General features: G+C 44.5%; 1 protein-coding gene across 7 annotated transcripts in view; it reads right to left on the bottom strand.

Moving 5' to 3' along the window:
• Positions 1-5,038: 5,038 nt before the first annotated feature.
• The window catches only part of LOC120020398 (partitioning defective 3 homolog), a 226,850-nt gene continuing 209,134 nt past the window's right edge, over positions 5,039-22,754 (bottom strand). For 4 of the 7 annotated variants that reach the window (XM_038964023.1, XM_038964020.1, XM_038964024.1 and 1 more), the window contains 3 exons: positions 21,138-21,258; positions 15,647-15,801; positions 5,039-5,948 (listed from right to left, as the gene is read on the bottom strand). In XM_038964023.1, the coding sequence (XP_038819951.1) occupies positions 5,531-5,948; positions 15,647-15,801; positions 21,138-21,258 (694 nt within the window). In that variant the 3' untranslated portion in view covers positions 5,039-5,530. The other 3 variants (XM_038964022.1, XM_038964027.1, XM_038964026.1) reach the window with 3 other exon arrangements.

The following is a 22,754-nucleotide window of genomic DNA, read 5'->3' as shown; positions in this document are numbered from 1 at the left end:
GAATGTGTAAGGGCAAAATCTACTGTAGGTTTGGAAACTGTGATAGATTAAAAAAAAAAAAAAGATTTAAAAAAATTATGCAAGGTCCCTCGTCATTCAGCTGTCTTTCATCTGGGTCATATCAGTTGTTGCACACCATAGAAAAACGTTTTGCAATGGAAAGCAAAAAACAAATGTTTCTTTATGGAAAAATTAAAATAGGTCCCTCCCCGTTTTGGCCTGTTTGCTTCCGTTTGGTTCCAAGTGAATACGACCCAGTAGTCATGTGTTTGAAAAGACACAGCAAGAAAGCAAAAGAATGGTTGAGTGTCACATTTCCTAACTCAAACTAAGCACCAAGTCAGTCATAGTAGTTAAACATCCAGAGCACGGGATCAAACGGACACGCCTTACGCAATAATACATATTTCTGGTTCTTCTGGTTGTGCCATAGAGGAAAGCCTGAAGGTCATTGACTATCTACGAGTCAGAAATCAAAGACAATCCTCCTCTGGCCGGAGGCTTTGCCAACAGCATAGGGAGACGCCTCTCTCGCTGTGAGGCATTCTTTTATAAATTGATGAAAGAGCAGACAAAGCTATGAAGATAAAAGAACAGGATGAGATGAAAGGATTTCTTTCCTTCAACATATTTTTTCCTCCTCTCTCATATTCCTTTCAAGAGAACCCCCCCCCCCCCCCCCCCCCTCGGTAGCTGAAACGGCTTAATGGTATTTGCTTAGAACGTCAACTTTAACCCTAGGAACACACACAGTAGCCCAAGTAATTTAACACCAACCGTATGAGAGACAATGGGAATGTGAGTGCAATTAACAACAGGAAACACATCAGCCTTAAATTCTACAACATTCTGACTGCATTGACTATACAAACACCGACACGAAGGCACTAAAGCATGCACACTTACACATAATCACAAACACAAGCATACAGACACAAGCATACAGACACAAGGATACAGACACAAGCATACAGAGACAAGCATACAGACACAAGGATACAGAGACACGCATACAGAGACACGGTTACAGAGACAAGGATAAAGAGACAAGCATACAGACACAATGATACAGACACAATGATACAGACACAAGCATAGAGAGACACAAGCATACAGACACAAGCATACAGACACAATGATACAGACACAATGATACAGACACAAGCATACAGAGACACAAGGATACAGACACAAGCATACAGAGACACAAGCATACAGAGACACAAGCATAGAGAGACAAGCATACAGGGACAAGCATACAGAGACAAGCATACAGAGACAAGCATACAGAGACACAAGCATACAGACACAAGGATACAGACACAAGCATACAGAGACAAGGATGCAGAGACAAGGATACAGAGACAAGGATACAGAGACAAGGATACAGAGACAAGGATACAGAGACAAGGATACAGAGACAAGGATACAGAGACACAAGCATACAGAGACACAAGCATACAGAGACACGGATACAGACACAAGCATACAGACACAAGGATACAGACACAAGCATACAGACACAAGGATACAGACACAAGGATACAGACACAAGGATACAGACACAAGGATACAGAGACACGGATGCAGAGACAAGGATACAGACACAAGGATACAGACACAAGGATACAGACACACGGATACAGAGACAAGGATACAGAGACAAGGATACAGACACACGTATACAGACACACGTATACAGACAAGGATACAGAGACAAGCATACAGAGACAATGATACAGAGACACAAGCATACAGAGACACAAGCATACAGAGACAATGATACAGAGACACAAGCATACAGAGACACAAGCATACAGAGACACAAGCATACAGAGACACAAGCATACAGAGACACAAGCATACAGAGACAAGCATACAGAGACAAGCATACAGAGAGACAAGCATACAGACACAAGCATACAGACACAAGCATACAGAGACAAGCATACAGAGACAAGCATACAGAGACACAAGCATACAGAGACACAAGCATACAGAGACACAAGCATACAGAGACACAAGCATACAGAGACAAGCATACAGACACAAGCATACAGAGACAAGCATACACACACACACACTCGTAGAGTTGTTTACATGAAAGATGTGAAGCTAGAACTACAGTAACCTATTGATAGAAATGGCAAAAGCATATAAAAAGATACAAGAGTGGATCAAACCACACTCACTGCTACTAATGAGGATATAACCTGATATCACTGCCAGTTCATTATTCAAAGGAGAGGATGACAAATCGAGGATAACCCAGAGATAGTTGTAAACAGGATGAAACAGCCTTCCTTTTATTCTAAATTTGATACGTACAGGAAAAGTGTCTGTATACATGTCTAAACATATCATGTAAAAGTCTGAAAAACAATTGCACGGTGCTTACAATAGCTTTACACTTTAAACATCATGATACGTACAGCATTGTGAAGGCAATGTCAACCAGACAGGATGCAAATACACTGATCAGCTGTGCAGAGGCTTATTTGAACTCTCACTGTAAAAAAACAAACAATGAATGCTTTTCAGCCCCAAAACAATCAAAACACATACTGTGCTGTAGAGATGATAATATTATGTTAAAAACACATGATGTAATGTTGTTGTGTCTATTTAGCTACAGCAAGGAACAATCCACATTGTTTTCCCTGTTCAGGAATGGCATCTCAGGCACTTATTATTGAACTCTCAACTTAGCCAGTGGTGGTCAGGTGGTCCACCTGACCCCAGATCTATTTGCCCTGTCTTATTTACTACTCTGTGGTGTGGTTTCCCCTAGGTACAGATATAGGATCAGCTTCCCCTCCCCCCAATCCTAACCTTAACCATTTAGTGTGGGAAATGAAAAACGGACATAAGATCAGCAACATAGCCAGAGGAACTTCTGCCTACACCCTTGTTAACTATAACTACCATAGAAATTAACAAGATAGCACAAACAGATCTGGAACTAGGCTAGCAATGGACACCATACAACAGATTCCAACCAGACTGCAGATATTGGCAAGGTACTGCAGTACAGACGACAGAACACACAGTCTTATTTCCATGTTAGACGTGTTCAACAGCTGATTCCCTATTTAATGCACTACTTTTGACCAGGGCCCGTAGTGCACTGTGTAGGTAGTAGGGTCCCATTTGGGACACAGACACAGTATTAACTCACAAATGGAAGGTAATGCATTTCGTATGGCTGTAATTGGCATAGGGAGAACACTGAAGCACATCTCCAAAGCAGCGAGGTGCCAGACACTTCTGTTATAGTATACCACGAGGCGACACACAGAGTACGTACCACAGTCATTATATTTTTTTTATCTTTTCTGTGCTCTCCTTTGTTCGGTTGAAATTCATCTCCACCATTTGGTACATTTCATAGACATCAGCGCATCGTTACATTAAAGGTCCATTATTTACAAGAGGAGAGCGACTCACTAGTACTCCGCTATACGGCAGCTGAAAGCAACTACCACTCAAACACTATTTATTTTTTATGAACAAGGGAAGATTGAAGCTAAATCTTGCGTCGGTACTCCGATTGTCTCTCTACAGAGAGAAACTGTGGTGTGGCCCTCCACTGTGGTGTGGCCCTCCACTACACAGCAGCCTCTAGGTGCTGTGTTCTGTTCTTTGGCTGTGGCAGGCAGCTTGTGATGCAAAATTCAGTGCAGGGTTGACGGGGGAGAGGTGAACTAGGAGTGGAACGGGGAAGAGGAGAGGTGGACTAGGAGTGGAACGGGGAAGAGGAGAGGTGGACTAGGAGTGGAACGGGGAAGAGGAGAGGTGGACTAGGAGTGGAACGGGGAAGAGGAGAGGTGGACTAGGAGTGGAACGGGGAATGCGGAAGTGGTGGTGAGGGAGAGGAGGAAGTGGTGGTGAGGGAGAGGAGGAAGTGGTGGTGAGTGAGAGGAGGAAGTGGTGGTGAGGGGTAGGAGCAAGTGGTGGTGAGGGGTAGGAGCAAGTGGTGGTGAGGGAGAGGAGAGGAGGAAGTGGTGGTGAGGGAGAGGAGAGGAGGAAGTGGTGGTGGTGAGGGAGAGGAGGAAGTGGTGGTGAGGGGGTGGCGGAAGTGGTGGTGAGGGAGAGGAGAGGAGCAAGTGGTGGTGAGGGGTAGGAGCAAGTGGTGGTGAGGGAGAGGAGAGGAGGAAGTGGTGGTGGTGAGGGAGAGGAGGAAGTGGTGGTGAGGGGGTGGCGGAAGTGGTGGTGAGGGAGAGGAGAGGAGGAAGTGGTGGTGAGGGAGAGGAGAGGAGGAAGTGGTGGTGAGGGGGAGGCGGAAGTGGTGGTGGTGAGGGGGAGGAGGAAGTGGTGGTGGTGAGGGGGAGGAGGAAGTGGTGGTGGTGAGGGGGAGGAGGAAGTGGTGGTGGTGAGGGGGAGGAGGAAGTGGTGGTGGTGAGGGGGAGGAGGAAGTGGTGGTGGTGAGGGGGAGGAGGAAGTGGTGGTGGTGAGGGGGAGGAGGAAGTGGTGGTGGTGAGGGGGAGGAGGAAGTGGTGGTGGTGAGGGGGAGGAGGAAGTGGTGGTGGTGAGGGGGAGGCAGAAGTGGTGGTGAGGGAGAGGAGGAAGTGGTGGTGAGGGGGAGGAGGAAGTGGTGGTGAGGGGGAGGCGGAAGTGGTGGTGAGAGAGAGGAGGAAGGCAAGCCAGGTTAGCCGTGCCCAGAGCAGAGAGGCCAGGCGGTAGATCAGAGACTCTCTCTCTCTCCGTGGAGATGGCACACACATGAATAATTTATGAGAGTCCTTCATTAATAACCAGTGCTATGCTCCCCCTCCTTTTACACACTCTGTCTCTTTTCTCTAGCCCACTGGTGAAGTAAAGAAAAAAAGGATGAAAACAGAGAAATAGAGAGAGCTCAGCGTTGTTGTTTTGACGTGTTAGTGTACTACCAACTATGGGGAGGTTCATGTCCAGGGGAGGGCAGGTCAAGTAGGAGCCATGGTTTAACAAAACCAGGCGACCTTGTAAGTGTCCACACCACACTAGCATAAAGCACACACACACACACACACACACACACACACACACACACACACACACACACACACACACACACACACACACACACACACACACACACACACACACACACACAACACACACACACTTCTCCATTGTTTGAAAAAACATCTGTTTGCCTGTATGATTGTCAGAGCGTGAGGGTGACAGATGTCTATGAATCCCACAACACCACTACTACCCCAGAAAGCATCATGACCATGAATACAGGAGGCACTGAAAGTCTCATTTGACAACAGTCTGTGGGAGGGAAAAGGACTGACTGGGACTGAACGGAGGACTAAGAGGTCACATCCAGGGGAAGCCATTAATACTAACACTCACTGTGCATTCCCTACTCAAATTGTCCACATCTTCCACAACTATGGCTGCTCTGGCCCACCCTGTCCCTATCCCCTCAGGAGTAGAAGGGCCTCCCCATTCTATAGCTAATCAGCTCCTGAAGTAGTCGCCACCAACTGTGGCCTCTTCTTGGCTGCCCTGTCCCTTCCCCATCCCTGCCCCTATCCCCTCAGGAGTAGAAGGGCCTCCCCTTCTCAGGCCCCTGCAGCCTGTTGAGCCTGGCCAGCTGGGAGGGCGAGGGGGGTACGTCCTGTCTATAGGGGCCCTTAGGCGACACAGGGTCCTTGTGAGCCGAGTATGAAGGAGTGGCGTTGTAGGTTTTGTTCCCGTGGTGCTCCTGCGGGGGTGCTAGTAGTAGCTGCTTCCCTTTGGCCTCCTGCTCCCTGCGTCTCTGCTCCTGCCTCAGCAGCTCCTGGGCCTCCATCAAGACGCGGGCATTCACACTGCTCACCCCTGGGTAGCCGTTCCTGGAGCCCTTGTAGCTGGAGTAGCGAGGGTTCTCCTTGGTCGTCTGGAAGCCCTCGCCCGGCGGGTAGACCTTGACCCAGGAGTCCTGAGAGATGCAGCTAGGGTTCTTCCTGGGTTGTCTGGAGGGAGGGAGAGAATAACAAGGAGGCAGGGTGAGACACGAGTAAAGAGATTAAGAGGGTTTTAAAGAGAAGGAGTTCAGAAAGAGAGGAGATTCCACAGAGAGAGGCTGGGGCAGACAAGGCACAGTGCCACACATGACCAATAGGCAATTTAGCACACGATAAACCAGAAATAAACACATACACCTAGAGGGACCGTGACACAGCCATTCCCATCCATTTAGCCCTGTTGTGAAGGACAGACCGGCCCATTGGGTTTGATAGGCAGTAATAGCAGCCCTGTTGCAGATGAGACTCAACTCGGCCCACTATGTGTCTGTGGCGGTTTGACAATAGACATCTGACATGGTATCTTACATTTTAGTCATTTAGCAGACACTCTTATCCAGAGCAACTTACACTAGTTCATATTTTTGTTCCATACTGGTCCCCCATGGGAATCGAACCGACTATCCTGACGTTGCAAACGCCATGCTCCACCAACTGAGCCACACACTGTCAGCTCGCTCCCTTCCCTACAAAACACAGTCAGTCCTGTAGGTGTGTATATATATACAGTGGGGCAAAAAAGTATTTAGTCAGCCACCAATTGTGCAAGTTCTCCCACTTAAAAAGATGAGAGGCCTGTAATTTTCATCATAGGTACACTTCAACTATGACAGACAAAATGAGAAAAAAATTCCAGAAAATCACATTGTAGGATTTTTTATGAATTTATTTGCAAATTATGGTGGAAAATAAGTATTTGGTCACCTACAAACAAGCAAGATTTCTGGCTCTCACAGACCTGTAACTTCTTCTTTAAGAGGCTCCTCTGTCCTCCACTCGTTACCTGTATTAATGGCACCTGTTTGAACTTGTTATCAGTATAAAAGACACCTGTCCACAACCTCAAACAGTCACACTCCAAACTCCACTATGGCCAAGACCAAAGAGCTGTCAAAGGACACCAGAAACAAAATTGTAGACCTGCACCAGGCCGGGAAGACTGAATCTGCAATAGGTAAGCAGCTTGGTTTGAAGAAATCAACTGTGGGAGAAATTATTAGGAAATGGAAGACATACAAGACCACTGATAATCTCCCTCGATCTGGGGCTCCACGCAAGATCTCACCCCGTGGGGTCAAAATGATCACAAGAACGGTGAGCAAAAATCCCAGAACCACACGGGGGAACCTGGTGAATGACCTGCAGAGAGCTGGGACCAAAGTAACAAAGCCTACCATCAGTAACACACTACGCCGCCAGGGACTCAAATCCTGCAGTGCCAGACATGTCCCCCTGCTTAAGCCAGTACATGTCCAGGCCCGTCTGAAGTTTGCTAGAGAGCATTTGGATGATCCAGAAGAAGATTGGGAGAATGTCATATGGTCAGATGAAACCAAAATAGAACTTTTTGGTAAAAACTCAACTCGTCGTGTTTGGAGGACAAAGAATGCTGAGTTGCATCCAAAGAACACCATACCTACTGTGAAGCATGGGGGTGGAAACATCATGCTTTGGGGCTGTTTTTCTGCAAAGGGACCAGGACGACTGATCCGTGTCAAGGAAAGAATGAATGGGGCCATGTATCGTGAGATTTTGAGTGAAAACCTCCTTCCATCAGCAAGGGCATTGAAGATGAAACGTGGCTGGGTCTTTCAGCATGACAATGATCCCAAACACACCGCCCGGGCAACGAAGGAGTGGCTTCGTAAGAAGCATTTCAAGGTCCTGGAGTGGCCTAGCCAGTCTCCAGATCTCAACGCCATAGAAAATCTTTGGAGGGAGTTGAAAGTCCTTGTTGCCCAGCAACAGCCCCAAAACATCACTGCCCTAGAGGAGATCTGCATGGAGGAATGGGCCAAAATACCAGCAACAGTGTGTGAAAACCTTGTGAAGACTTACAGAAAACGTTTGACCTCTGTTATATACCCTTTGTTGGCAATGACAAAGTATTGAGATAAACTTTTGTTATTGACCAAATACTTATTTTCCACCATAATTTGCAAATAAAATCATTTAAAATCCTACAATGTGATTTTCTGGATATTTTTTTTCTCATTTTGTCTGTCATAGTTGAAGTGTACCTATGATGAAAATTACAGGCCTCTCTCATCTTTTTAAGTGGGAGAACTTGCACCGTCATCTTGACGGCTCCATGCAAGATCTCACCTCGTGGGGCATCAATGATCATGAGGAAGGTGAGGGATCAGCCCAGAACTACACGGCAGGACCTGGTCAATGACCTGAAGAGAGCTGGGACCACAGTCTCAAAGAAAGCCATTAGTAACACACTACGCCGTCATGGATTAAAATCCTGCAGCGCACGCAAGGTCCCCCTGCTCAAGCCAGCGCATGTCCAGGCCCGTCTGAAGTTTGCCAATGACCATCTGGATGATCCAGAGGAGGAATGGGAGAAGGTCATGTGGTCTGATGAGACAAAAATATAGCTTTTTGGTCTAAACTCCACTCGCCGTGTTTGGAGGAAGAAGAAGGATGAGTACAACCCCAAGAACACCATCCCAACCGTGAAGCATGGAGGTGGAAACATCATTCTTTGGGGATGCTTTTCTGCAAAGGGGACAGGACGACTGCACCGTATTGAGGGGAGGATGGATGGGGCCATGTATCGCGAGATCTTGGCCAACAACCTCCTTCCCTCAGTAAGAGCATTGAAGATGGGTCGTGGCTGGGTCTTCCAGCATGACAACAACCCGAAACACACAGCCAGGGCAACTAAGGAGTGGCTCCGTAAGAAGCATCTCAAGGTCCTGGTGTGGCCTAGCCAGTCTCCAGACCTGAACCCAATAGAAAATCTTTGGAGGGAGCTGAAAGTCCGTATTGCCCAGCGACAGCCCCGAAACCTGAAGGATTTGGAGAAGGTCTGTATGGAGGAGTGGGCCAAAATCCCTGCTGCAGTGTGTGCAAACCTGGTCAAGAACTACAGGAAACGTATGATCTCTGTAATTGCAAACAAAGGTTTCTGTACCAAATATTAAGTTCTGCTTTTCTGATGTATCAAATACTTATGTCATGCAATAAAATGCAAATTATTACTTAAAAATCATACAATGTGATTTTCTGGATTTTAGATTTTTGTTTTAGTTGAAGTGTACCTATGATAAAAATGACAGACCTCTACATGCTTTGTAAGTAGGAAAACCTGCAAAATCGGCAGTGTATCAAATACTTTCTCCCCACTGTATGTATGTATGTATGTATGTATATATATATATATGTGTGTGTGTGTGTGTGTATATATATGAGTGAGTGAGCGTGCGTGACATCACCCAGACTCATGCTTGACTGGGCACTTTGTGACCTCTCTGTGTTCAGCCCTTATGAAATGCATGAGTGTTCAGGCCTTGAGCCCTGCTTATCGCAGGGGCAGGACAAATGGAACAAACACATTAACATCAACCAACTAGACCTGGGTTCAAACACTATTTTAAATCATTTAAAAAATACTTAATCTGTGCTTGATTGTGCTTGCCTGACCTAAAAGACCAATAGAATAGTCCCAAAACTGTAAACCCCACCCATTTGGCACTCTAGGCAGGCTAGAGCAAATGCTCAAAAAGTATTTGAAAGATTTCAAATAGTATTTGAAGCCAGGGCTGAAACAAACAGGCTTCTGTCTCAGAGCCATGCATAATTAGCAGGTTTATCAACCAGCTGTGAAGAAACTGTATTATTTCTGTATTTGAAGGAAAAATGATAATGAGAAAAGTAACTTTGTGTAAAGACAACCGGCGGTTAGATACAGAAATGCTCGCCTTTCAACCAATAACAGAAACACAAACCCAGCTGTTTATTTTAAACCCATGCTTCAATGATTCCAATTTCAAAAGATGGGGCTCCACGACTCCATATCTGATTATATTTCATACATTGACACAAGAGACACACTTGGGCTGTTTCTCTGTAAATACATATAAACCAGCTATCTATTCTCTTTTCCATTAGATATTATGCCAGTACTGTACATGTGAGCTGCACCCTATTCCCTATAGCGCACTACATTTGACCAGGGCCCATAAGGCTCTAGTTAAAAGTAGAGCATTAAATAGAGAATAGGGTGCCATTTGGGACACAGTCATTGACATGTAAGACACAGGTTCTCTGTAAATAAATGTAAACCAGCTATCTCTTATGGATGGCGTCTGTCCCAAAGGGCACCCTATTCCCTACATAGTGCTCTCCTTTTGACCAGGGCCCATTGGACTCTGGTTAAAAGTAGTGCACCATTTAGAGAATAGGGTGCCATTTGGGAAGTACTTAGACAGCCTCTCTACAGAGACCGAAGCCCTTTGGTCCTGATGTAAATGACAAGACTTTTGCTGTGAGATCTATACTGTGTGTCAATGATGAATATGGGCTCTCAACAAGCGTCATTGTTCAAGGCCTATTTTCACTTGAACCCCTTGTTTAGCAAAGGTTCACCAGGAGGAAACGGAACTTTATCTAAAAGGCTGTTTATGAACACACTAACATGAATCACAAATAGGCCATGATTCATCCATTCAACCAATGGCAGCGTGTGTGTGTGTTGGAGAGCTTTGGGCTGCAGAAGCAAGGGGCCATATGAAATCAATCAAGATTGCACAAGCTGATACCAGGCCCCATATTACTCCAAGTCCATGGTCTAGTCATACAATGGACTGTTTAAACAAACAGGTTTATCCAAACAACTGGCCTTGATAGAATTACAATGAAATGACACCACAAAGCCACAGGATGTTTCTTTGACCAGGAATTGGAGACATTTATACAATAAATCTCTGCCGTAAACAAAGCTGCTTCTTCAAATATTTATCAAGCGGGAATCTGTATCAGCAACCAATGGCTAATCTGAATTGATGAAGTACTAGCTAGCAGCAGTGGCGATTATAGCATGTCTTGGTGTGTAATTGCACTATAACAGTGACAAACAGTGCCCAGAAACTGTTAGGACCTACATAAAGCTGTCCCAACAGCAGAGCTTTCTTTTCAGCATCATGGAGTGAATCCTTACCACTGCTACACCTGGCTATCAGAGGAGCCTTGTCTGGCAGCTAAACAGTTAATTCAGACTCATTTATTGCCTTTTTAAAAATATATAGCTGATATGGATGACTTGCTTAAACAAATGTGGTTTCTACTGACAATTCAGATGTTCAAACTATGACATAAAGGAAGAATGAGCAGATAAGAGGCAATCGATAATTCGATTAAGACATTAATGAGCTTTTTTTCCATCTACGTAACATTGCAAAAATCAGAAACTTAATGTCCAAAAATGATGCAGAAAAATTTATCCATGCTTTTGTCACTTCTAGGTTAGACTACTGCAATTCTCTACTTTCCGGCTACCCGGATAAAGCACAAAATAAACTTCAATTAGTGCTAAACACGGCTGCTAGAATCTTGACTAGAACCAAAAAATGTGATCACATTACTCCAGTGCTAGCCTCTCTACACTGGCTTCCTGTTAAGGCAATGGCTGATTTCAAGGTTTTACTGCTAACCTACAAAGCATTACATGGGCTTGCTCCTACCTATCTTTCCGATTTGGTCCAGTCGTACATACCTACACGTACGCTATGGTCACAAGACGCAGGCCTCCTTACTGTCCCTAGAATTTCTAAGCAAACAGCTGGAGGCAGGGCTTTCTCCTATAGAGCTCCATTTTTATGGAATGGTCTGCCTACCCATGTAGGCAGACCATTCTCGGTCTCAACCTTTAAGTCTTTATTGAAGACTCATCTCTTCAGTAGGTCCTATGATTGAGTGTAGTCTGGCCCAGGACTGTGAAGGTGAACGGAAAGGCACTGGGGCAACGAACCACCCCTGCTGTCTCTGCCTGGCCGGTTGCCCTCTCTCCACTGGGATTCTCTGCCTCTAACCCTATTACAGGGGCTGAGTCACTGGCTTACTGGTGCTCTTTCATGCCGTCCCTAGGAGGGGTGAGTCACTTGAGTGGGTTGAGTCACTGACGTGATCTTCCTGTCTGGGTTGGCGCCCCCACTTGGGTTGTGCCGTGGCGGAGATGGATGGATGGTAAGTTGGTGGTTGAATATATCCCTCTAGTGGTGTGAGGGCTGTGCTTTGGCAAATTAGGTGGGGTTATATCCTGCCTGTTTGGCCCTGTCCGGGGGTATCGTCAGACGGGGCCACAGTGTCTCCCGACCCCTCCTGTCTCAGCCTCCAGTATTTATGCTACAGTAGTTTGTGTCGGGGGGCTAGGGTCAGTCTGTTATATCTGGAGTATTTCTCCTGTCTTATCCGGTGTCCTGTGTGAATTTAAGTACGCTCTCTAATTCTCTTTCGTTCTTTCTTTCTCTCTCTCGGAGGACCTGAGCCCTAGGACCATGCCTCAGGACTACCTGGCCTGATGACTACTTGCTGTCCCCAGTCCACCTGGCCGTGCTGCTGCTCCAGTTTCAACTGTTCTGCCTGCGGCTATGGAACCCTGACCTGTTCACCAGACGTTCTACCTGTCCCAAACCTGCTGTTTTCAACTCTCTAGAGACAGCAGGAGCGGTAGAGATACTCTGAATGATCGGCTATGAAAAGCCAACTGACATTTACTCCTGAGGTGCTGACCTGTTGCACCCTCAACAACCACTGTGATTATTATTATTTGACCCTCTTGGTCATCTATGAACATTTGAACATCTTGGCCATATTCTGTTATAATCTCCACCCGCACAGCCAGAAGAGGACTGGCCCACCCCTCATAACCTGGTTCCTCTCTAGGTTTCTTCCTAGGTTCTGGCCTTTCTAGGGAGTTTTATTTTCTTAGCTACAGTATACATATCTCCCTGGCATATTACATCATTTATGCAGCATCATACAATACATTTTTAGACTCGCCTTGTAGTGCTGTGCTCACTTGAACAGGAAGGTGGTGAGGTGGTCCTTCTTGTGGGCAAATTTTGTCATAAAACTTTGTCAAAGTATGGCATTGTCTGGATTTATGGTGCTTTCAATACAACTGAGAATGCTGGGGAAAGAAATAGGCCGAATCATGAAGTCAGTGATCTTCAGGTCGCAGCTGTAGAAAGAGGCCAGAGTTGCCGACTTGGAATTCCTAGTTGGATGACCGTTCGAAAAGTATTATCCCATAGTCTCAACATCAACAGTGAAGAGGCGAGTCCGGGATGGTGGCCTTTTAGGCAGAGTTCCTCTGTCCAGTGTCCTTTTTAATCTTTTCTTTCATTGACCAGTCTGACATATGTTTTTTTCTCTGCAACTCTGCCTAGAAGGCCAGCATCCTGGAGTCGCCTCTTCACTGTTGACGTTGAGACTGGTGTTTTGCGGGTACTATTTAATAAAGCTGCCAGCTGAGGACTTGAGGCATCTGTTTTCAAACTAGACACTCTAATGTACTTGTCCTCTTGCTCAGTTGTGGACCGGGGCCTCCCACTCCTCTTTCTATTCTGGTTAGAGCCAGTTTGTGCTTTCTGTGAAGGGAGTAGTACACAGCGTTGTACGAGATCTTCAGTTTCTTGGCAATTTCTTGCATGCAATAGCCTTCATTTCTCAGAACAAGAATAGACTGACGAGTTTCAGAAGAAAGTTCTTTGTTTCTGGCCATTTTGAGCCTGTAATCGAAACCCACAAATGCTGATGCTCCAGATATTCAACTAGTCTAAAGAAGGCCAGTTTTATTGCTTCTTTAATCAGAACAACAGTTTTAAGCTGTGCTAACATAATTGCAAAAGGGTTTTCTATTGATCAATTAGCCTTTTAAAATTATAAACTTGGATTGGCTAACACAACGTGCCATTGGAACACAGGAGTGATGGTTGCTGATAATGGGCCTCTGTACGCTTATGTAGATATTCCATTACAAAAAAAACATCTTGCCGTTTCCAGCTACAATAGCCATTTACAACATTAGCTATGTCTACACTGTATTTCTGATCAATTTTATGTTCTTTTAAAATGGACAAAGAAAACTGCTTTTCTTTCAAAAACAAGGACATTTCTAAGTGAACCCAAACTTTTGAATGGTAGTGTACGTGCTTTCAGTTCGTCCCATTTATTTTTTCAGCGATTGAACGTTGGCAGATTAGCTACTCGTCGCCTGATCCTCAAAAGGCAACAGATTTTAACCATGGTTGGTTAAGAGCCGATAAGACGGCAGCCATCCCCTCCGGCGCCAATGTTTAGCTTCCCACTAAACAAGCATGAACAATCCTCTAATGGTTACATATTGAAATCGGGTAATGCATCAGCAGGTTTCCTTGCCATGTCAGTCATTGCAGACCTTAGAGAGCTATTTAGAACTTGTCAGAAATGTCCAGATCAACTCGCCCATGTCAGCCAACGTTTATCTAGGTTTGTTAGCCCATTGATTTTGTTGTAACGTTTGAGTACCTCAAATATCACATGAACACAGAAGACAATATGTAGAATTGCAGGAAATTAGCTTTAAAAATAATGTTAAAAAAAAATATCCATCCCATGGCAAAATGTGTAGAATTGCAGGAAATAAGCTTTAAACCTGCAAAATGTTATCTCCGCCAACAAGAGGGGTGTGAACAGTTTTGTCATTAACTTGTACCCATAGAAATAGACGTGGGGGGGGGGGGGGGGGGGGCATGTTCTCTAATGTTGGAAGGGGCGGCTGAGTGAAAAAGGTTAGGAAACCCTGCTCTAATCCCTGAGCCAATCAGAAGCGTGAACTATACCTGGGCCAATAATAACATGCTGACCACACCGCTTGCGTCGCAAAATAAATGTACACATACGTGTTATTCAATCATTGCACCCACACTGCTCATGCGCGTCTGCGTGGCCAAGCACTAAAATAGAACTTGGTTCTATTTGTGACGCTCAAAGCGCTGCTAGTCCTGCCTCTCCCATCTCAATGTTAAGGCGCATATACCCACGTGGGTGATAGAAAGATGAACGGAGGTCCACACTCAGGTCATCTTTATGGTAATGCACCGTCAAGTTGGTTGCCAATCGCCATATACAGTCCAAAGAAACAGAAGCCTGAAGGGAGGAGCGATGACGAGAAACTAATTTGATTGACCCTTTTATCTGTGTATTCATTGTTTATATCCCAGGACAAATTAGCTAGCAACAGCAAGCTAAATTGCCATAAATGTTTAATGCTTTTTGACCTGTCTCCAAATTAATATAATTAGTTCAGAGTTTGTTTGAATATTTCAATCTGCGTGTCCTGATTGCATCTGGTGTGGGTGAACAAAATCAACCTGCGCGCGTGCGGTTTCGTCAGCATGTAAGGCCACAGACAGACACACCACTTCCTGTAATAACACAGATCATGTAGTTCAAAGGTAACTTCATTCTCAGATTAGTGCAATCATGTCAGATTACTGGGGTGCGTAACGTGACAGACCCTTGTTGCATCCCAAATGGAACCCTGTTCCCTATTTCGTGCACTACTTTTGACCAGGGCCTATAGTGCTTTGGTCAAAAGTAGTGCACAATGTAGGGTATAGGTGGCCATTTAGGAAGCAGTCCCAGACTGTGGTTTTACTGAGCTTCTTCTGAGATGTGGCTGTGGGTTTGGTGCTTTGGACTCCAGACAGGAATGACCTGGTTGTAGATTCCGGCTGATATCAGGCTGATGTCATCCATATGAATGGATAATACACTGGCCAATTGGTCATTAATATGTAATGTTACCTTGACCTGGGAAAACAAAATAGGGACTATGGGTGTTCTCTCTATGTGTTACACACATACACACTTACCGTGGCAGGGAGCTGTACTGTCTCTGCGCCTGTTGGAAGGCGTCTCTCTCCTCCTGCCTCTGTCTCTGTATCTGCATCTCTACAGACACAGAGTGTCGGCCTGTCTGTTGTCTGTCTGTCTGGTACGGGCCTGGACCTGTGTTGGTGGTGTTCTGCTGAAAGAGGGATGGGCCAACATCCTGGTTATTCAACACACAACTTTCACAGACACGTACTGTACACCAGAGCCATGTATTTAGTGTTTGGTCATTGAGTTATTATGTATTATGATGCATTTACAGTACATGAACCCTTATAAATTGAATGTAACTTTAGTTCTGTGACATGAACCTATGGATAAATGGAATGCTCAAGGGCACAAACATGGCGTCCATTCTAAAAGTTGGCCGAACTATCTAAATATATAGCTCTGCAGTACACTTACCAGGTGGCATCCAGAGATTACATTACCTGTCCTTGTCCTTCATAGTGCTCAGGTAAAACGGACAGAGAGACAGAGAGGTTAGGGAGGACGGAGGACCATGCTGGAGATGTAGGGACAAGAGAGATGTGATGAATGTTAAGTAGATGTTGAAAGGGCCAATGCAGATGTTTTTATCTCAATATTAAATCATTTCTGGGTAACAATTATTAAGTACCATACTGTGATTGTTTTTTAATTAAAAAGAAAAATAACCAAACAAAGAGTAATTTCTCAAGCAAGATTTTTGCTAGGACAGCCTGGGAATGGTCTGAGTGGGAAGGGCAGAAAGAGTTGGAACTCTTTCTTATTGGTCTAATAACTAAATTAGACTCCAACCCACCAAAACAGGTTGACATTTCAGGCAGTCTTTTCAAACAGCTCTTACACTAAAAGGGCATTATCATAATTTCGAAGTATAATTCCAACCTCATAGTATGGAAATATATATAAAAAACAAGAAAATCACATTTTTGATTGCACTGGGCCTTAAAAGAAGCAAGTAGCTGCTCCGCTGACAACGTGACAGGGCTTCCTCCCTCCTCCCTAGCACAGGTCATTAACCCGCCTGAACACACAGAGCGTACACCACCATACGGCAAGGCACCTTGGAATAGCATCATCATTTAATTATCTCCAGCCCCTCCTGGCAGATGACTGCATCACAAATGGCACCCTATTCCCTAAATAGTGCAAAAATGGAGGTCCTAGTCAAAAGTAGTGCACTATATAAGGAATAGGGTGCCATTTGGGAGAGACATCCCATATCCTTCCTGGAACATGTCGGCGTAACTACTAACGACCACGCCTTTGTTCTTCTTCCCCATCTTTCATTAGCCATGAGGTGGGTGTAATGGCTGCCGATCAGTCATAATACAAAGGCGATCTAATTATTTTTATGGGCAATGCCAAGTATTCATACAGTGCCACACTAGTGGTGGGAGGGCCATAAAGAGATTAGTCTTGTCATCGCTGAGAGGACCTCCGAGACATGCACATTATACATAATGAATCCCTGCAATCATCTGGGATTGATTGGCATAACCTGGGCTGTTGCTGTGCTGTATCTGTTGCCATGGCGACACCAGACAGAACATGGAACAGGCCAGGGATACGTAAAGGCAGCTCACCTCCATCCATGTCACTAGCTCTGTCATGTTCAGATATGAATTTCATTGCGATTATACACGTACATGTAAAATACAATTTGCAATATGGGGGCGTATTGGGGAATGATCCCTTTAGTGTCTTGAAATAATACCTTAGTAACATGAGGAAACACCAGTAGATAAAACATGACCCAGAAGACCTAAAGCTAATGGAGGTATTAAAATGAACAATACAGTGTGGCAATATAGCGCTGCTGGCGGAAGCAGCCAGTCGATGCACTGCTCTGTGTGGTAAATGACTTCAATAAAGGTTCCCCAATGCAACCACAACACAGATTGGATATCTATCCATCAGTCACTGTGATGGAATTAGCCCACGGAAACTAGAGTCGTGTTCTGTAGGGCACACCATAGCAAAACTCTTTGCAACGGAAAGTGAAAAATCAGTGTTCTTACTTAACAAGTTCAGGTAATACCCAGTTCCAAAATATGTTCTACCTACTGAACTTAGATTCCTCTGCTCTCCTCTACAGTGAGAAATATACCATCCACAGGGGTACCAATCAGGGGATGTAGAGCTGTCGAACTGCACTTCAGCTAACCAGGAACACCTAACTAAACAGCATGCAGAATCGGATAATTGGGGAAATTATTCTGCAGCCCACAGAAATTAGACAGGCTGGACTTCAGAGAAATTGGACAGCAGGCCTCAACAGGCAGGCTGTAGAGGAGATAATGCACAGAGCTGGCCAGATCTTTAATATCAAGACCTGCTAAGAACACTTACAGTGATAGGGTCAGTGCTTCCACATGGCTGTAACACCTATACTCTACCTTCACTGTTTACCCTAATGGGCCCTGGAATGGAATTCCCAGAATTCTATTCACCTTGTGTATGTTCCGTGATGGGTGGGCCAGTGGACATAGAGGTAACCCACTGCGATTCTATTTCTTTGGACTTGACATTAGTCTAGATCAGGCACTTTGGCCACTACAGAAGGCATGATGTTGATTGAGCGCTCTGGTGAAAAGCAGTGCACTATATAGGGAAAAGGGTGCCAGCTATATATGTTCCTGTTTTCCATAATGTGGCAATTAGTATGGAAGGGAAAAAATAACACAAAATGACGAGACTTCTGTACGATTCTGTAAGAGGTTGGTTATTCTGTTATTTAGAAATAAATTGTGATTGCAATAATGTCCGACTCTCCCTTCAATGTTGCTGTCATGGGAACATTACGTTCTATCAGTAATGTAAACAAACAATGCAGTGGTATTGTCAAGGACTTTAATTACTGAGGCGGATTCCCAAATAGGGCTCTGTTCAAAAGTAGTGCACCAATTAGAGAATAAGGTAACATTTGGGACACATCCTATACAGAAGTATTCAGACCCCTTACATTTTATTGTGTTACAGAGTGGGATTAAAATGGATGTAATTGTTATCAACAATCTACACAAAATACTCAGTAATGTCAAAGTTTTTTTTAGATAAATAAAACCAAAATAGTCATTGCTTAAGTATTCAGCCCCTTTGTTTAGACGAGTTAGTTCAGGAATAACATTTGGCATAATAAGTTAAATGGATTCATTCTGTGTGAAATAATAGGGGTTGACATGATTTTTATTTGACTAACCCTTCCTCTGTCCCTCAGTCAAGTATTGAATTTCAAGCCCAGATTCAACTACAAAGACCAGGGTCTTTCGAAAGCCTCATAAAGAAGGGCAGTGATTGGTATATGGGTAACAATAACAAATCAGACATTGAACATCTCTTTAAGCATGGTCAAGTTAATGATGCTGTGGATGATGTATTAAACCACCCAGACACATCAAAGATAGTCTTCCTTCTGAACTGAGCTGCAGGACAGGAATTAAACTGCTCAGTTATGTTACCATGAGGCCCTTGGTGATTTTAAAACAGCTAGAGTTCAATGGCTGTGATGGGAGAAAACTAAGGATGGATCAACAACGTGCTTACCAAGAAGACAGTGAATGTTCCTGAGTGGCCATTTAATCTCCTTGAAAACCTATACCAAGACTTGAAAATGGCTGTGTAGCCATGATCCCCAACATCTTGACAAAGTTAAAGAATATTTAAAAGATAATAATGGGCAAATGTTGCACAATCCAGGTGTGCAAAGTTCTTCTAGACTTAACCAAGAAGACTCACATCCGTAATGGAAGCCAAAGGTGATTCTAACATGTATTGACTCAGGGAGATGAATACTTATGCAAGCACTATATTTTCATTACATTTAATCTTTAAAAAAAATAAACTGCGTCGGCTACTTTGACAGATTATTTTGTGTAAATTGTTGACAAAAGAATGATAATTAAATCCATTTTAATAACACTAATCCCACTGTGAAGAAATCCAAGGGGTCTGAAAACATTTGCAAGGCACTTTATATGCATGTTGACTGTTCAGAGAAACAGAGTGGGGCTGGAAAGCTCTTTCCCACACATTGCACACAACTTACTCAATTATAGGGTACTAATATCAAACAGAACTCAAAACAAGACCAAGCCTTTTATTTGATTTATCATCACCTATAAGAGAAGCCCAGGGCCAGTATGCATCAGGCGTCTCAGAGTAGGCATGCTGATCTAGGATCAGTTCTGCCTTTTAGATCACAATGAACGATCCTAGATCCGTACTCCTACTCTGAGACACCTGATACATACAGCCCCAGATGTCAATGGAGTCTGTTCATTATCAGTTTACAAATGTTGGAAAATTCATTCAAATCAATCCTTAGACAACACAATATAATCACCATATAAAGATGAACTACTACATGTTGACAGTCTAAACCAGCTCTAAAAACGTCACCACAAATTACAGGTCTATATGATGAAAGTTGAATTAGTAGAAATGTACGTCATATGGACAATGTATAGGATTAATACAACAAAAGTCAAATACATTAGTGCTTATAGGAAAACAATATCATACAACAACAGACATATTAAAATAGCGACTTTCAAACATTAGGCAAATCATTTTGTTGATAATTCAGATTTTTACATCATAATTGACAGACTGTAAAATGTATACTTAAGGCATACTGCTGGTGCAATGGAAGAATGGGACATAGTGCCGTCTTTATCGAGGGACCAAATACCTTCAATTAGGTCATAGAATGGTCTCCAATTTTGTTCGGTTTGAATTCGCACTCATTCTAACTTGGTGGCCAACAGCCATGCCATCAAAAGGGAGAAAACCATATCTAAACCCCTATTCTAAAAAGGCACAGTTAAAACCAGAAAGCCACGTTTCACACACAAAAATAAACCCCCAACAAGGAAACACAATCAGACACCCACAGACACAGATAGGAGTCCATTGGTCCATGTGAAGGTGGGGGGGATCCTTGTGTTGTGAGTGACAGACAGACCAACAAATGGCACTGATGGCAGATTGGATGACAAGGGTGGTATGACGGGAGTGGTGGTGGTGATGGGGGGGGGGTTAGAGGTCAGGTGAGCGTGCCAGAGGGACACATGCTCCAGGACACATGCCGGTGAAGAGGTTGTGTGTGTCCCAAATGGCACCCTATTCCCTACATAGTGCACTAAATAGGGAATAGGGTGCCATTTGGGACACAACAGTGTTAGAGTTATCAGAGCTACACAGCCTGGGTTAGGTGGGAGGCCTATAGAGGAGTTAAAGAGAAGAGGCTCCATGGGCTGACGTTCAGTCAGTGTCATACTGGACAGTCCATGCTCAGGCCAGGCCTAGTGGTTGTGTGGTTAGTGGTAGTGGGAGGCTCCACGGTGCAGCCAGCCAGCCAGCAAGTATAACCAGCCAGCCAGGGTGTTAGCAGCCCTCCCAGGCTGGCAGTGGAAGTGGTTAGTGAGGGGTTGGTCCATGGAGAGGCAGGCAGGCCTGGTTCTCAGCCCGTTCTCAGACACTCACCCAGGGCTGCTCGAAGCTATAGGTGCGTCTCCGGTCGTCTGGGTCATCATCCCCCCTGGCCTGCTGGAACTCATGCCTCAGCCGCTGTATCCGGTCGTGGTTGCTAGGCGCTAGTCTGTTGCTGCAGGGAGGAGAGAGAGGAAATACTAGATGAGCGGGCTGGTGGGCCAATATGCATCCCAAATGACACCCTATTCCCAATATAGTGCACTACGTTAGGGAATAGAGTGCCAATTAGAATGCTGTTTGTCAGCATAGCTGGGAAATGGTCCAGAAACAGGTAAATACAATGTATTTTTATGATAAGTGAAGGGACTGTAATACACAGTAGCGCCTCAGACATGAATCAAACTAATACATAATCATGTTTTATTTATAACCATGGGGTACGTCCCAAATGGCCCAACTTTTGACCACAGCCCAATGGGTGCCCGGTCAAAGGCAGTGCACTATAAAGGGAATAGGGTGCATTTGGGAAGCAGACGAACAAAGCAGAGTAATGAACAATAGTAACTAGTTTAGCTACATCCTCAGGTCACTCATCACTCACCATCCATTGTCTTTTATCCCGCTCATAACAACCAAGCCATTAAAACATCACCTGGCTCGCCTGACTAATTATTGAATTGACTTTGACAAGAGAGAAAGAGGGCGGAAGTCTCTGCATTATCCAATGGAGCAGACCTCGTCCCAGAAGCACTGATGAAGATTACATGGGGGGGAGAGAGAGGGAGAGGGGGAGAGAGAGGGAGAGAGGGGGAGGGGTGGGCTATCTAGACGTACGTGAGAGGACAGACAGGTGGAGGTCATCTGTGTTCCCATAGAATGAAGCTAATTAAAACCACTGTTAGACTCCAACTCTGAACAGCCATGTCAGGACAGGCGACTAGAGAGCAGCACCAGTAGAGAAATCCCAAGTTTACTTTTCAACTTTCAAAACACAGCCAGTAACTTTTCTGGACATCCTTTTATGATCTCTTAAAACTATCCTGTCTCCTCTAATTTTAAAAGGAGGATCTTTGAACTAGCTTAATACAAGATCAAAAACAGACCCATCTAAGGCTGTTTGATAATCTATTAAATAGCCTCATATGTTTTCACAATCATTAACAACATAGCATTGGATAAATAGCTAAATCATTACAGACAAACATTGGTTCCAGAACCAAAGAACAAACCCATTCAACCTATATAGGGTTGGAAACTGTCATGCGTGATCTGTCTAATCCCTGTGATATGTAACACAGCCATATACCCTTTGAACACATATGAACCTGGGGCACCATGTGTGCCTCCTGCCTATAGGTCACAGCCCCATCAGGGGTCACAGCAACAGAACCCCTTTATTAGCAGATATTAGCCTGCCATGCAACCTGTGAACAGTTGGCTCTCAACAGAGCACTGGGCTGTTCGCAAATGGCGCCCTATTCCCTATAGTGCACTATTTAACCAGGGTCTATAGGCCTCTGGTCAAACATAGTGCACTATGTAGGGAATAGTGTGTCATTTGGCAGTGCTGTAGAATCATTTTATTTTGAACAGTCATTGTTTAGAATGACAGTTTAAGAGGACAGTCATTGTTCATACTCCTAGGGCAGGCTATTAATGAACTGAAAA

Source organism: Salvelinus namaycush, chromosome 25 (assembly GCF_016432855.1).
Source record: "Salvelinus namaycush isolate Seneca chromosome 25, SaNama_1.0, whole genome shotgun sequence".
Lineage (NCBI taxonomy): Eukaryota > Metazoa > Chordata > Actinopteri > Salmoniformes > Salmonidae > Salvelinus > Salvelinus namaycush.
This window is presented reverse-complemented; position numbering and strand designations above follow the sequence as displayed.